The sequence below is a fragment of the Parasteatoda tepidariorum genome, chromosome 5, assembly GCF_982258835.1.
Source record: "Parasteatoda tepidariorum strain Cologne lab strain chromosome 5, Ptep-v5.0, whole genome shotgun sequence".
NCBI lineage: Eukaryota > Metazoa > Arthropoda > Arachnida > Araneae > Theridiidae > Parasteatoda > Parasteatoda tepidariorum.
The window spans coordinates 46,010,204-46,027,173 of record NC_141759.1 but is presented as its reverse complement, the minus strand read 5'-3'; the positions used below and the strand labels follow the sequence as shown (position 1 = coordinate 46,027,173).

General features: G+C 27.6%; 1 protein-coding gene across 1 annotated transcript in view; it reads right to left on the bottom strand.

Moving 5' to 3' along the window:
• The window catches only part of LOC107445192 (uncharacterized), a 41,900-nt gene extending 34,846 nt beyond the window's left edge, over positions 1–7,054 (bottom strand). The window contains exons 1-2 of the mRNA XM_087162762.1: positions 6,918–7,054; positions 2,956–3,081 (exon numbers count right to left, since the gene is read on the bottom strand). Coding sequence (XP_087018888.1) covers positions 2,956–3,075 — 120 coding nt within the window. The 5' untranslated portion in view covers positions 3,076–3,081; positions 6,918–7,054. The remainder of the gene's footprint in view (positions 1–2,955; positions 3,082–6,917) is intronic.
• Positions 7,055–16,970: the final 9,916 nt, after the last annotated feature.

Sequence of the window (16,970 nt, the reverse complement as noted above, 5' to 3'; positions counted from 1 at the left end):
ATTAACATTAAGGGATCCTAACTTTGGACCGCTCGCTCTCCTTACAAAATTACTTGAACCATGTTTACCAGATTACGGCTTCCCCAGATTACGGCTACCAGATTACAGTTTACCAGATTACGACTATATAGATATTGAAGAACCGAAATCCGAATCCAGCACACAAAAAAAAAAAAATTTTATTTAAAGAAAGTACGCTTTTGTGTCTGATTTTGTGACGTAAAATATCATCTGCTCTACTTAATTAGCATATCTGAGGTCATATTTTTGAATCATTAAGATTGAGTCCTAGAGAGTGAAGATCAAATCATTAGATCAAAAGCTATTCAGGGTGGTGAGTTTATTTTTTTGCATATTGTATCGTTTTACAGCATTTCCTGAAATTGTTAACTTTACACAATACTATGGTTTTCCTGAAATGGAAATATTGTTCCCTTTAACATCTTTTTAAGGTTACAACCTATTTTCACCATATTTAAGTTTAAGTTGTAGTGGTTTTATGGTTCAACGTTGAGCAAATGCTTCTGAAAATATATCATATGTAGCAAGTATAACTCTCGCATTTATTTTTTAATTGATATTAATTGACATCAGCTTTTTAATTGGCCCGTTTATTTATTTATTTATTTTTTTGCACACTGTAGTATTTAATTGCATATCCCGAACTCTTTAACATTACACAATGCTATGGTTTACCTGTAATGGAAATATGATTTAATTCACCACTTTTTTAAGGTTACAACCAATTAAGGTTGCAACCAATTTATAACCAATTAATTTTAGTTCAATGTACTGATTTTATGGTTTAATGATGGACAGATTTATCTGAATGTGTATCATCTGTACCAAGTATCGTAACTCGCATTCATTTTAGATTGACACTTCAGAATTAAGATTCAGCAAATTAATCATTTAAATGTTTTTCAAACAGATATTTTTCAAGAGATTTATCTTTAGCATAATCTTTCATAGATCTGTACTCAAATTTTAAAGTATAGCGCATTTATGCATTTGAATGGTAAAAATCTGAACTCGTATTTTGCAATAACTAGAAATTTAGTGTTTATTGCAATCAACGAAAAAATTTAATTTATTTGGTTGATATGCTGACATGACATACTCAGAAAAAAAATATGATTTTCCGCAATTTTCCAATCCAACGGCATTTAACACATTGCTGACCGGCAACTTTTCTGAAAATTACCCCATGTGTCCGGCTATTGTTCTGAAAGCGGATGTGGAAGTAAAACAATATAAATAAACTGTAAACATTTTTAATGCCGTATGATAAAAAGTTAACATTCCCCCTATCTGTAATGGTACACAAGTTTTGCAAATATATGGAGTTTCGTAAAGTTATAATAAATTGGTATAGAATTAAATAGTAAAACTTGAGAAATAAGGAATATTACGCCCACTTTTCTAAATAGTCACCACGAGATCACTGCTAACGAAAACACGAGTTAACTCGCGACCGGTCACCAACGTTTGGCCACGAAAACGCGAGTTAACTCGTGACCGGTCAGCAATGTGTTAACGACCCTATCTCCTGTTAGGCATTTTCTTAAATAATAGTAAAAAATCTTTATTAATGACTTTTTTTTAGCTCTGTTAACAAAATTTTAAAATAAATGAAAGCTCGCGTTATAATTGCTACCAACTACAGCCAAGAAGGAAATCTCCTACATAGTAAGCGAATCGTTATAGGCCGCTGTATTTTAAATTAACGACCTGCGTGACACAGAGTAGTAGCTTTGAAAATGACGTAATATTATGGATTTTTGTAATATTTCTATCATATTTAACGTTATGCAAATTGCATTTTTATGTTTATAACACATTAATTCTTAATTTTACATAAGTATTTTTTTTTTCATTTGCCCTAAACACTGCAAGGCTTGGGAACAATTGTATGTGGCACCCAATTTATTTAGTTATTTAATATAAGTTATATTACAAATTAAAGTAACTTCTTAATAGTCTAATTAACGTACAAAGCCATCAGTTGTCGAAATACTTTATCACTCTTGCTGCTATTAATGGCTGAATTGAAGTACATTTAAATGGCACCACGGCATCTAATTTTCAAAGAATAAATTTACACCCTTTGATCTTACCGTGATGTTGTTAAAAGAAAGCGAAGTTAAAACAATTTAAAATTGATTAATTTTAATTTTTTTCCTTACCAAAAAGAGACTTCTAAGAGCTCTAAATTACAAACTATTTTATCTTAATGGTTGCTAAGTCATTAAGAATATAAAAATTAAGCAAATAATAAATAAGTAAAATTAATACATATTATTTAAAAAAGGAGATAACTTTACCAAATTGTAATATATTTCGAAATGCAGCTAAGCAATCATCTTTGTAGAAAATTTTAATCGTGTGTTTGTTTTACGCAGAATTCACCGTTTGCTTACAAATGTATTCAGGTACGATATTTCAGGTATGGAACGTTAAATTGGTAACACCTTAAAATCCCCCAAAAAATACTAAATTAATATTAAGTTCTTTGACTTATAAGCCAACGCTCAATTAAGTTAAAGTGAGAAATTATAAATATAGATTCAAAATTACAAAAATGGTTCAAATGAAAATAAAGATTTGTCTGATATTTCTGTTTTCCGGATCAAAACCCGTTACAACTGAAAATCATCGTTTTAAGCCTTCAAAAAATAGTCTGAATTTTAAAAGTTAAAATCTGTTTCAAGGTCAATACTGTGATTAATAAAGCTTATTTTTCTGAATAAAGATTTAATTTAGGAAAAAGAAACCAGTCTTAAAAAGGTACTCATTTTTTGGTATAATAGGAAATATAATAAAATGATAAATAAATTGCTTTCTTATTAGAAACAAACTCTACTAAAATCATGAACTTCAAGCATTTGGATTTAAGTAGCTCTGAATAATGACCAAACATCTAGTCAATTTTTTTTATAAAGAAATTTTTACTACCTGGCATCCTGTGCTAACATCAGCATGATAATAAGTTTCACCATTATCGTGGCATGTGTGACCGCTGATTGAAGCTGTGTATGCCAACAAAACAATTGCTGCTGTAAGTAGACGCATCATGTTTTTCTGTAAAAAAAAGAAAGAAATGTTATTTAGAGCTTATATAAAATGCAAAATAGTGATTAGATGTCGAGTAAGACTTCCGATTAATTTGAAAAGAATATTTCGAATAAAATTATAATTATTAATTTCGAATAAAATAATATACATAGCTGCCGTTTTTTACTCTGTACTGTAATGCATCCCTCTTATGAATAACATTTACTGCGTATTCTTCAAAAGATTTTATGTTGACACATCGTTGACCAGTGACGAGTTATCTCGTCTTTTCATACCCCAGCGTTAGAGGCCGATGACGAATTAATTCGTCATTGCATTTGCTCCAATTTCTTCATAAATTAGAGGAAGTTTGTCATTACTCTCCAATTAAGTTTTAAAAAGTAATAGGTAAAAGTGCAAGATTCAACAGAAAATGTAAGTGAGTTGAACTCTCGGAGACGTTATGTAGTCATCATGAGTTGAAATTAATTATTTTAAACAGAAGTAAAAAACTGGATTTACTTGACTTAGATTTAATGTCTTTCACTACTAAAGAATTATTAACAGCTACACACACACACACACACACAAAAGAAACTGTAACTACAGAAAACAAAAACATATTTTTTACCGAAAAAAACTGTGTGAAGATAAATACAGATTTTATTTCTATCGACACTCACGAGCTGAAAATAATTTCCGGTTATTTTTTCTGACTTTTTCCGTATATTTGATAGCTAAAAGCTGTTTATCACTGAAGAGTTCTTTTTTTCTGTTAATTTAAATAAAACTACCAATTCAAATTCAAATTTTTGCTAAGCAGTTTTGCTTACCGTAAAATAACTTGCTTACCGTAAAATGCCCAATGAATTCAAAACTTTCTATTCAAAATATTGATTCTTCAGAATCCATCAATTTGTGATGGAAAGATCCATATCGTAGATGTGATGGGACGATTGTGATAGAAAGATTAATATTGTTATTGAACAATTCATATATTTAAGTTGTGATGTATACATTAAATGTATTTTTGCCTTTCCAATTATTTTTTACAAAAGTTCAAAAAAATTCAGTAAATTTAACTAAATTTTGTAACATATTTATATTTTTTCTATAGTTGAATTGAATTTTCATAGCCGTAGATTATTTCGAATCTGAATTTTTCTTAGAACAAAAAAATTTACTTAATCCAAGCAAAAAAAAAATTTTTTTTTTTTCAAAAAGTGGTTTTTAAATGAAAAATCGGTCATTGACTCATTGCGTTTTAGGAAAAAGTGGCTACTAAGTTATTAGAGTTTACCAGCTACTGGTTACTAAAGGAAAATTTGAATTTCGTGATCTGCCTCTGTGTAGCAAAATCTCTATAATCGTGTGTTTCATTAAACTTTATAACAGAACAGGGATTTAAATGATTCACACATGACGTTGTTGCTTATCCAAACTTAGCTTTGACAAAGTAATCCAAGTTCAGGAGACAATGTCGGATCAAAGTAAATGCAGGGCTGCTAACTGCTACGTTTTTACCAAGTTATTTTGTATGGTTGTTGAAATTTGAAAACTAAATTGCACAGTTTTGTTTTTGTTCTGTTTTGTTAATTTTACCAACATTTCAAAAGTTTCAAAACGAGAGAGCTGGAAGGCGTTTCATAAGAAGCTTTGAATCATTTACTTATAGTGCTATGAGAAATCACTCCAAATGAAAATAACAAAACAAAGAATCATACATTAAAACATATATGTATCTAGTCCTAGAAGGAAATTTTTAAAAGTAAAATGTTTGCTCCTTAAATGCAACAAATACTTAATTACTTTCAATACAAAGCTATAGAAATTATAAATTCTTGCACCTTGTTAAGTCTGAAGCAGAAACCACTCTATCAATGCAATACCGATATTATTAAAAATCTTAAAGACTACAAAATTATTACCTGACATATGTATCTATAAATCAATGAAATTCTAACAAAATTCCACGAAACAATGCAGTCAATAAAAAAAAGTTACAAATAACTAAGTGTTGCTGCTACCTAATATTTGTAGCAGGAAATATTCTACTAATATAACACTGTTATTATTAAAGACTTTTATAAGCTCAAAATTTGCTGTAAGCTATTGAGGAACTAAATATAAGTTAAAATACACAAATATTGAATTGGCATTGAAGGAAAATTAAAATGATCTAACAAGATTTAACAGAAAGTTACAAAACAATATATCCTATGTAAAGCTATACAAAATAAAAAAGGCTCGAAGAAAACTAATATTTGTAGAAGAAAATATTTAATAGCTGCTGCACTATTATTTTTAAAAATGTTTTTAAATTCACATTTACAGTAAGGTTTTTATTAACTTAATCAAAATTCTATTTCGAAATATTAAATATAAATAAAACTGCTAATACTGAAAAACTATATCATGTGAACAAAATGTAATGATTATTAAAAACAAATTTTATATTTGTAGCAGTTTCTTTAATTCAACATTGTTGCAAAGAAAGATCTTTATAAATACCTATTTTTAATAAGATATTTAACAATTAATCACAAATGTAAGTATAAATGTTGAATCATGATTAATTGACTAGGTGTTAACGATTATTAAGAATAAAATAAAAGTTTTTCTGTACTTCAGTCGGTGAGAGTCTAATAAATATTAGAAAATTTATTAAAAAAATAATTTAAATAGTCAAAACAAATCCCTTGTTTTTTTTTCTTATTTTATTTTATTAAATTTTATTGAATTTTCTGATGTTAATGATTTTCAGATGTCAGAATTATATTGAAGATTTAAAAAATATTTTATAGCAAAAGTTTTGATTACAGAAACTTTTGATTAAAAAATAATTTAAATGGTTTCAATTACAAATATGTATTTTTTTCTTTAGCTTATATTATATTTAAATGTTGTAATTGTTTTTGATCTATAAATTAGAGGACGTTAAAATTTATTAAATAAGGCTTGTGCAATTGTATGGTAAAAGATAATACAATTTCGTAAGTTTCGAAGACGAAAAATGAATTATGATTATTTTTTTTATAAATAAAGGTAACACTCGCTCCTTTGCGCAATAGGTTTCTTTAAATTATTATACATCTTTCAGTATAAACTATCAGTGATTGTTCTATAAGTAGCCTAATAGTTCTTGTTTACTATAAATTTTCTTAAATAATCCATTAGGTTTGACAAGTCAAAATGATAAAAATAGCTTCATTTTTTCATATTCCTCTTGCTTTTATTCTTTTTATAAAAAATACTTGTTTAGTTTGAAGAAGAAAAAAAATTTCTATATGACAAATTGTTCACTACTTACATACATATTTAATATTACATAATAATACTACTTAATACATATTTTTGCTCTAATTATAAGATCTTACTTATAGCTATTATTCTTAATAAAAACTTATCAATTATTTATTATTCTCTATAATATTTACAAACACTAAAACGAGAGTAAATATAATTAAATCACTCAAAAGATTCTTAATATACATTCTGGTTGATACTAACTTGTCTGAGATTTGAATAATCTGATTATTCTCGTCTTTCTTTTTAATTAAAATGCATAGAAAAGCCATTTAATAAAACTGTTCAAAACAATATAATAAAGAAAATACTACTTAATACATAATATTTTTCAGTAATGAGTTTATATTTTTTTTAAACCAAAACTCTAAAAATAATTGAAAGCACAATAAAGTTAATAACATTTTCTCGAATAATAATTTTTAATTTACAGAAAAATCTACTAATTAGCAGTCATCTCATATTAATATAATTTAACTAATTTCATTTATCTAGCTAGACAAACCCATTTCTTACAACCAATCTAAATAAAAAAAAATAAAAAAAACCAGGCTTACTTTGAGCCGAAGATAAGGCAGGTTATGTTCGATCTTGAGAATAATAAAAATTTGCTTCCTTACCCCTTATATATAGTACTAGTTCTTGACCATTGGTGAGTGTCCTTGTTAAGGACACGTGTACCGTCACGTAAATCTAAGGTTATCTTTGTTGAGGCTTCTTGAAGGTCATCCTAAGATTGATCTAGAATAATTATCTTTTACCTCCCATGGTTAAACAGATGCACATGACTGTTTCCCTAAATATTGTCTGAATCACAAATGCATGTTGTTGAACTTACAGAGGTTTCATAAAGAATTTAACAATTTAATATTACTATGCCTAATATAATCTTCGTATATTTGAAATTAGAAGTCACATTAAAAAAAAATTATCGCGCTTGTGTAAGAATAAATATTTACTGTTGATTCATTAATCATTCTAGAGTGCTATCTTCTATGATGTGTTTTAAACTGTTTGTTTTCACAGTGGATAGCAGTTGAAGGAATTTTTTGGACATTTGGAGATAAAAGGCTCTAACTCTAAAATTATCTAAATTAGATATGCAATTAAAACCGTAGCAGTAAAAGGACATTTTAATAACATTAATTTAGATTTATTCCACATGTCTTAAAAATTTAATACTCAATAAATATTAACACAGATTGCATGTTTGTTCATAATCAAATGAGTTCTTAACGAATAATTGAAAATAAACATTATAAAATAAAATGAAATCGATGATTTTATTTCATTTATTTATAGAACGTTTAGATTGATTAAAGATTTATATAAAATACGATATTTTTTTTAAATTGAATTACATTACATGGCTTAATTTTGATAGATTAAGATATATCTTGTTAGTTTGTAAATACGTATGCAAGTCAAATGTCGAATAATTAAAAATAAAGATTATAAAATAAAATGAAATCCATGATTTTATTTCATTTATTCATTGAACGTTTAGATTGATTAAAGATTTATATAAAATACGATTTTTTTTTAAATTGAATTACATTACATAGCTTAAATTTGATAGATTAAGATATATCTTGTTAGTTTGTAAATACGTATGCAAGTCAAATGCTAAAGAAAAGTCATATGTTAAAGAAAAAACGTTAAGTTTGAAGTTAATATAAATGGTTATCTGAAACAAAATAAAGTAAAACGTATATTAAAAACAAAAACATTTTATTGGAGATTATGTAAGATTATACTTCATGTGATCTAAATTAGATAGACTTTCTCTTTTTTTTTTTTCTTTTTTTTTTTTTTTTTTGAAAGCATCAGAATAATTTCAAGCACGTAAATTCACAATAATTCATTACGACTTTGACAATACAATTGATCATTCATTACGACTTTGACAATACAATTGATCATTCATTACGACTTTGACAATACAATTGATCATTCATTACGACTTTGACAATACAATTGATCATTCATTACGGCTTTGACAATACAATTGAGCATTCATTACATTACTTTCAAATGTCTATCAGAGTATTTGCAATTTTTTGAATGTATAAATAGAAATTTTGAAATGCGATAAATAAACTCTAACATTTATTCTTTTTTTAATGCATTACATAAAGGTATGTTTGAAACGCGACGAATAAACACTTACACTTTCTAACTTTTCAGTTTTTTGAATGTATAAATTAATGATATGTTTGAAATGCTATAAATAAACTCTAACACTTTTTAAATATTACTTTCATTCCTTTGTTAATGTTTGATGAGCTCTCAATTATATGCTCGTTTTGATCAGGTCTACAATTCTCTTCAAATTCCAGAACAGTACAGTTATTTTTGCATATGTTTCTAGATTTTTCTCCTAAAAGCTTATTTTTTACACATACAATTGTTGAAAGCAAATGTAGTTTGTTATGAAAAATAATTTATTATACAAATCATTTCGATTAAGGCTGTAAAGACATTTCTCTAAATTAGAATCTCTAAGAAAAATATTTATAAATCTCAGAACTTAAATTTTTTTGACGTCAACTAGCAATCAAGACAATGACTTATTCTCAAGTATGGTTTGTTTATTAAATGCTTAATATTTTACTTAATTATCAATGTTAGTTATTTTTCAAATTTTTCTTCAATATAAAGACATTCCTTGTAAATTAATTCAAGGTGACAAAGTTACGAATGAAATCATGACAAATTCAAAACCAGCTATATTGAACGACTACTAACCATAGCTCAAGCGATAATGTCAAAAATAAAAAATTGTACGAGAAGGAAGTGAATAAATTTATTAGAAATTTTCATAACTAGTTTTGTTTCAAAGCATTATAAAGTTTATGGATTTCCTTTAATTACTTCCTAATTGACGCGTTCTTTTAAATCAAAGCAACATTTTAGTTAACTACTTCTTTCGTTGTGGATATTTGCCCAAATTTCTAAACCAACATAACAGTTTTGGAAATTTTCATTTATAATATCTGGGCTGTACCAACGCCTCCTAAAATTGAAAGCCTCCCCACGGTTTCTTATAAGTACTCCGATCTGACCACTATGAAGGCTAACTAGTTTACGAAAGAGCCATTTATTACAAAATATAGTAAAACTAAGAAAGTGGTAGCAAATATATATCTAAATTGTTTTTAAATTTATGAATATAATTGGTTTGTCTTATTTACTACTCAACCACTACAAATTCAATTCTCATTCATATATATGATAAATTTCTCTCAAGTACTCATAATTAGGAGCCCCCAGATCCATGACAATGAAAGATCTAAGAAAAGATTTAAAAATCAACAAAATAGAGAAGAAAATTGCAGATAGTTCAGCTATGTGTTCAACATACTTGAACTATGTGCAAATTTCTTCAGAGATGCACTCTTTTGTGATACGTGCAACTACTTTAAAAACTTTGATCTATGCTCATCAAAGACAATATGAAATGTAGCCCGCTTTTTTTCCTGTTAGATGGGGTATTGTCCCGTGAATTTTGTAAATAGTTGTAAATACTTGCGCATTTATTATCATGCGAATTTATTATCATGTATTTTTCCTATTTCTCTGAGGCTATGTGGCTACTGTGTACCTGCAAAGCTCGGGCGTAATACCTTGGGGGGGGGGGGAGCAGTCTGCCACAAAAACCTCTTCTCTCTCTAAAATTTGTTTGTTTAATCTCGCTACTTTATTTTAATTTTCTCTCAATAAATATTACTGGACCCCAACTTTCACCATACAATTGCACTTCGGCGGTTTATTATACATTCCCACTCAGATGAATTAGTCAGAGCCCCTCGCTGGGCTGATGCTAAGATAACTACCACTTATGAATATTTATAATTATTTTTAAATAGTCTGCTCAGACTACTTATAAAAAACCGTGAATAGACTTTCTGATGTTGGAAGTGATGGCTGTACGCAAAATTACTTTTTTAAATTTATTTTTATAGCTTGATAAGTTTTTTCATTATTATTATTTGTTTAAAAACACTGAAATATAGTTGCATGCATCATTATGCAAATATGAAATAAAGTAGAAGGGAAAAAATATCAAAAACAGTTTATTTTATTTATTTTTTATTTCTTATAAAATAATTGAAATAGTGAAAGTAATTAGTTAGTTTGAAAAAAAGTAATTCAATTTTAAAAAATGTCAATGTAAAAGTGCAAAATTAGTGTGGTTGAAAAGAAACTCAATATCATTTTATATTATGTTAAAGTAAATAAAAAATAAAAATATTGATCATAAATTTTAGAACTAAAAACCTCCGTTTTAATTGTGGTACGACAAAAAAATTTCAAATAATTAATTTAGCAAATTACATCTAAGAAAATTGATATAGCGAATCAAGAGGAACTTTTACAGTATGTTTGTGTCCTATGCTTAAATAAATAATTGACAATAAAATTCACGAATACGGTTGTGTTGGAAGGTTAGATTAATGTTTTTTTTTAATTAAACTTACGATCAATCGACTAAACCTAAAAAATGTACTCTGAGTAACTCCATGAGTAATTTAAAATTTTCAAAAATGTACTAAAAACAAAATTCTAGTTTTTGTAAGTAGGCAAAAAAACAAAGAATAATCTAGCACAAAATAAACAACAAACACAGTTTAAAAAAAAAAGAAAGTATGCAAATATTTGAAGCTCATTACATTGGATAATTAAAATTTCCGAAACGTCTGTTTAAATTATTAGAAACTGATTATTCCCCAAGAATACAAAATAGCAATTATTTTTCTAAGATGAAAAAAAATGTATCTGGAATGGCAAAAAAAAAGATTAAAAAATATAACATTTTCTACTGTAAAAGCATTTTAAACACTTGTGAATATATTTGTCAAATTTGAATAAATATACGAAGCAAAAATCCCCGCAGATCCAAAACTAATTATTTTAAAGGCACTTGAATGATAACCATATCATCTTAGTAATTTTATACTTGAAATTGCTTAAGCGAAAACAATAGAATTTGGAGGGGAAAAAAGAAAAAAAAAGCAAACAAAATTTTTAAAAAAAACTGCACTTGTTTATCATAAGAAAAAGATTTCATTATATTTCAGTCAAGTGAATAGTTCTACATTTTTCAATAAAAGTTTATACCGTTTGTTAAAAGAAATTAAGTTTAATTATTTTGTTGCGTTAAAACTTAATTTTATTGCTGGTACAACGAGAATACATGATTTTTGGGAAATTTTTTTAAAAAAAAGTTCTAATCAGAAAAAAATATACATTAACACGTTGAATGCCACGCTAATTTTACATGGCTTGCCCGTCTGGCCACAACGGTAAATAACTACAAACTAAGTTTGCAAATATTAGACAGATTTTGCTGGTTTTCTAAAGGGTTTAGCATGACATATTTGAAAAAAGTGGTGAATTATATAATCCTACGAATTGTTTAGAGGCAGTGGAGGATAAAAATCTACTAAATTGAATTTATTAAACCAAGAATCACAGTTGATAAACTAACACTTGGAAATATTTATTCGCTGTCCGGATCAAGTTGAATCTTAGTGTACATAAATAAAACTATGTAACGCATGTGAGGGTTAGATCCATCAAAAAGTCCTCCAGGAAGGCAAAATTTCTCCCAATACTTGACTAGGAGTTCCCTTGTCTTCTGGATTGTGTTCAAAATTACAAGGCTGCGAAGTTGAACATAAGTAGTCGTAAACCCAAAAAAAATTGGGTCGACTGTTCTACGACTGTTATAAAATAAATTTGTTTTTAAAAAATGCTAAAATTGACCTTTTTCTCAGCATCTAAATAAGATATTGCTTCAGTTTTTTTTGTTTCATAGAATATTTACACATACATGCTTACACTGTGATAACAGTTAATATATATATTTGGCAGAATTTTTTTTTAAAAATTGAATTAAGAACTTCTTAATTTTTTCAAAATTTTCATCAAAACTTCTTTTATAACTCAAAAAGTTTATTTGTTGACGCAAAAACACTATCACAGCATGCAACTGCATACCTGCCAACACTTCTGGATTTTCCGGAAGATTTTATTTTCATATTTAAAGTGGTAGTAAATATATACTATTTTTTCTTTTATAAACTTAATTTTTAAATGATTTTGATCACTACTATTCTTACAAAAATGAAGCACATATATTATTATGCGTTACTATCATTCTTGTCAACTTAAGTTTTTTCAAATGCAACGTATTTGTTTGCTTAAAATTGAAATTTTAATTCCATTTTAATACCACTGGGAAAAATGATAATGGAAAGGATTAAAAGTTGGCAGGTATGCAACTGGTATAATCTCAAGTGTTTCCCAAAAATTTTAAAGCGATATCATAAGTAGTTTCTTAGAAAAGATACATCGAAAAAGGTCAGTTTTAGCATTATTGATATAGCATTATGATTAGCATTATGCGCCACCGACTCTCATCAAGCTTTTCCAGAAAAATTTGCAGGGATGCTAACTGCTCCGCTCTCTGGAAAAGTTTTAATAAAGAGGTAGCGAATTAAATAGTATAACTTGTAAAATAAGCATAGTTACGCCTACGTTAAAAAACTGTAACCAAATAATTGACGCTTTTAGTTTGCATGTTATATGATTCTTATCATTTTTAATATTAATGGTGGAAAAAATTAATTAAAGTTATAAATACTAAACTAAAAATAACTTAAATTTCGTTACCGTTGGAAAATATTATTTCGCGAAGCGGAGCAAGTTGTCATCTCTGAATTTATCTAGCAGTAGCTAAATTCATGTTTTAATGTATGATTCTTTGCTTCGTAAATTTGATTTAAATTTATTTTCAACATCACTACATGCAAATGATTAACCTTTAACCTTTTGCCCACGGTTTCTGATAGCATTTGCTATTCGGAACCATCAGTTGTACCAGCCGTAAGCAAAGTGCTAAAATGATGACAAAATTACCAAAAGGACAAAGCGGTTTAATTTTTATTTATCTAACACCTTATAAAGTATTTTTGCGGATAGTACAGTAAAGGGATATCCTAAGTACCATAAAATTTATAAAAAATCATGACAATTTCTGTTCTTTAACACATTTTATCCATTAGTGACACACAAAAAGTTGTCAGCTTACGAAAACACCTGCAGAAAACAAGTTGTCTTACATATCTGTTTATGCGAAGTTAATATTGTTTATGTAATTAACAAATTTAATTTTGAAAAAGCACTGTTCATAGTCTAAGAATTGTTCTGATAACTCAGCATCAGCCCTGGTGGTGGGCTCTTACCGAAACGGATCTGATATGACTTTAAGAGATAAGATAATGGCATGGATAGGCATATTACTGAATGGACGGGAAAATGCACTTTTAGAAAAGATAAAATTAATATAGAAGAAAGCAATGGCAATCATATGTACACGGCTGGTGAACCCACCTACCCGCTGCTTCTGGTGAGTTGCTGTCAGATCGAAATAAATATTTACACTAGTTTAACATATATATATGAATGGTAATAAAATGGAAAAAAAGCTGTGTAAAATATTCACACTATTTACAATATTTCTTGGGTAGTATACCATTCGATAAGAAGAGGGAAAGCGCTGTTCATTAACGGAAGACACAATTATAAATACTTATGTTCCAAATAAATCGTAGTATACCGTACTACCCTGTTTACGCAAAATTAATCTTAAGAATGTCATCCCTGTACTACCATTTTATTTATTAATTTATTTAAGTAAGGAATTATTACTTTAACCCACATCAAGTGGGGTTAAGTTATAACAAGTTTCTAAAATATTTGTAATCCATACAAAAGTTAAAAAAAGTGGTAAAAAAATTACTTCATTTCCGCCCTGTTTTTCAAACAAATTATCCATTCGTGATTCCCTCAAATATGAATAATTCATCCTATATGTAATGGTAGAAATCATATAAACCTCGGTGCGCTGCCGCAAAGCGGCATTAACCAATTCATCTGATCCTATATGCATACCTGCCAACTCTTCCGGAAGATTTTATTTTCATATTTAAAGTGGTAGTATATATATTCTATTTTTTTCTTTTACAAACTTAATTTTTAAATGATTTTGATCACCACTATTCTTACAAAAATTAAGCACATATATTAATATGCGTTACCATACCTTCCAACTTATACCAAAACTGTTCTAAAATTCCAGATGAATCAAAACACTAGGACTAGGATCCTCCAACTTATGAGGATTTTGAAAATAATTCTTTCTAGTGGTAGCGAGCCAAGGTAGAAATTTTTATCAGAACTTAAGAATCTAGCCATATGGCCTGCACTTTTATAAGTAATAGTGGACAAGTTACGCTAAAATTAATTTTTTTTAAATATTAAGACATTAATTTTGCTACCGTCTGAAAAGAAGATTTCTGAAACTACGGAAATTCCGTAGCAGTTGGAGGGTATGCGTTACTATCATGGTTGTCAACTTAAGTTTTTTCAAATACAACGTATTTGTTTGCTTAAAATTGAAGTTTTAATTTCTTTTAATACCACTGGGAAAAATGATAATGGAAGGTATTAAAAGTTGGCAGGTATGTATATGTAATCAGTGCTACAATCGTTTTGCGTAAATATTTTTTAAATTAAAGTAGTAGTTATCGCATGGTTGCAACGGGCGACTATAAATACAAAAAGTTGCTGACTAATAAAATTCAAAATTGTATTAAAATAAATTAAAACTAGCAATCGCACACAGCATTTTTTGTTTTCAGTTTACTAATGTAAGAGAATGTTTTAGCTTTACATATGAATGATTTGAAATGTAAGCATCCAATTAGCAAGTAAAGTGAGTTCAGAGTGAGAAGCGATCCAAAAGGAACTGCGAAACCTATTTCAGGTATTGGTGAGCGCAGCGAGTAGGTGTACGGCCGCCTAATTATATTATTAAAAAATAGAAAATAGCAGTTGTATATATTTATCGAAAACAAAAATTTTTTTAAATATTTTTATCAAGTTAATTTTTATCATCTTGCCTTTATTCATAACAATAACGATATATATGTCTTTGACTATATGAGTCAATAAGCATTATTATAGTATGTGATTTGACAATCTTATAAACAAATAAAATTTACATTTATTACAGAAAACATAAACAATTTCTAGAATTTTGTACTTCTAATTTTATATCGTCTTCCATTTACATAGAACTTTAATATTACCATGACAATAATGCGAAACCCAGCAGTCAATAGGCAAGATTATAGGGTGCGCATTATATTAATCTTTATAAAGGATAATGATATGTGACAGGACTTGTTTAGCATAACACTCCAGATAAACTGATAACGATAGCATTCCAATTATAATAAGTTATTGATGGATTTATAATCTCGAATATATAAATTATTTATTGTGTAGAATAGGTATAAATAATTCAAGATTTATTTGCGGTTCTTCCTTTAAGCATGGAAATAATTTTATTTTATTTATAGTCAAGGAAAAAGATTTTAAATATAACTAGAAAGCTTGAAAATTGATATTATTTTATGAAACAATAAGCATTGAAAAGGCTTGTATGTGTTTAGTCATACGTTTTTCAAAATTAAATGTCCAGATAATTATAAGCAATTGAATGTTTTTATATGTTCTAACACCAAATTTATGTATGAACAATCACTAAAGATTCTCAAAAATTTCAGATATAATGTGAAATGGAAAAGCACTTATTTGAAAAACAAAGTACTGTTTTTTGTTTAAACTTAATAATACTGCAGAAAATAAAATTTTATTGAAAAAGTTTTCGTAATAATATGAAAGTAAAATAAGGCTAGCATTAAAAATGAAATTTATTAAACAGTTTAATATCGAAAAAAATTCTTCGGCACATTAAATAACGAGAAATATAAAATATTTTTTTATTGTACGTTATCGTAAATTTTATCAGAAATCGTACTTTTATACTCGATTGGTTTTTATAGTAACTATCAAATAAGAACAATAATAAAGGGGTAAGAAGGGCGTTCCGGTAGTAACCGAAGAATAAAATTGCAATATTTCGTTATAAAATGATTTTTTTTCAAGAAAGACAGATATAAAGACAGATTTAAATAATATTTTTAGAAGCAAATGTTTCGACAGATTTTACATGGCAAAACATTTGGCACTATTTGAAAAATCCTTTCCGAAATCCTTATTAATCATGCAAAATTTGCATCGATCAAAATGAGTGTTGGAAGTTATCGGTTTTTTTCTCTTCTTCAACATTACTATCATAACCGCATAAAACCGTATCAATCAGGATAAAAAGATAAAACTGGTAATTAAAGTATTTCTTTAGCAGTTTATTTGTGAACGGAGTTATAATTGTTTGATTTATTTAATTCACCATTACTTTGTTAAAAAATAAAACTAGTTATACTTTGAATTAACATTGATTACATGTGTTTCACCTTTCAGTTGCGCTTCGGCGATTATTATTTATTTCCACTCAGATGAATTAGTTGGAGCCCCTAGCGGGGCTGATGCTAAGATAACCAACACATATGAGTAATGAGTATGAGATTACATGTATATCCATCTAATCATGGCTGTATTCATTTTTCAATGGCAATTAACCCGTTTTGTCCCGAAGTTATATATTGAAATGATAAAAAAGTGGTTTTATGGAAAAA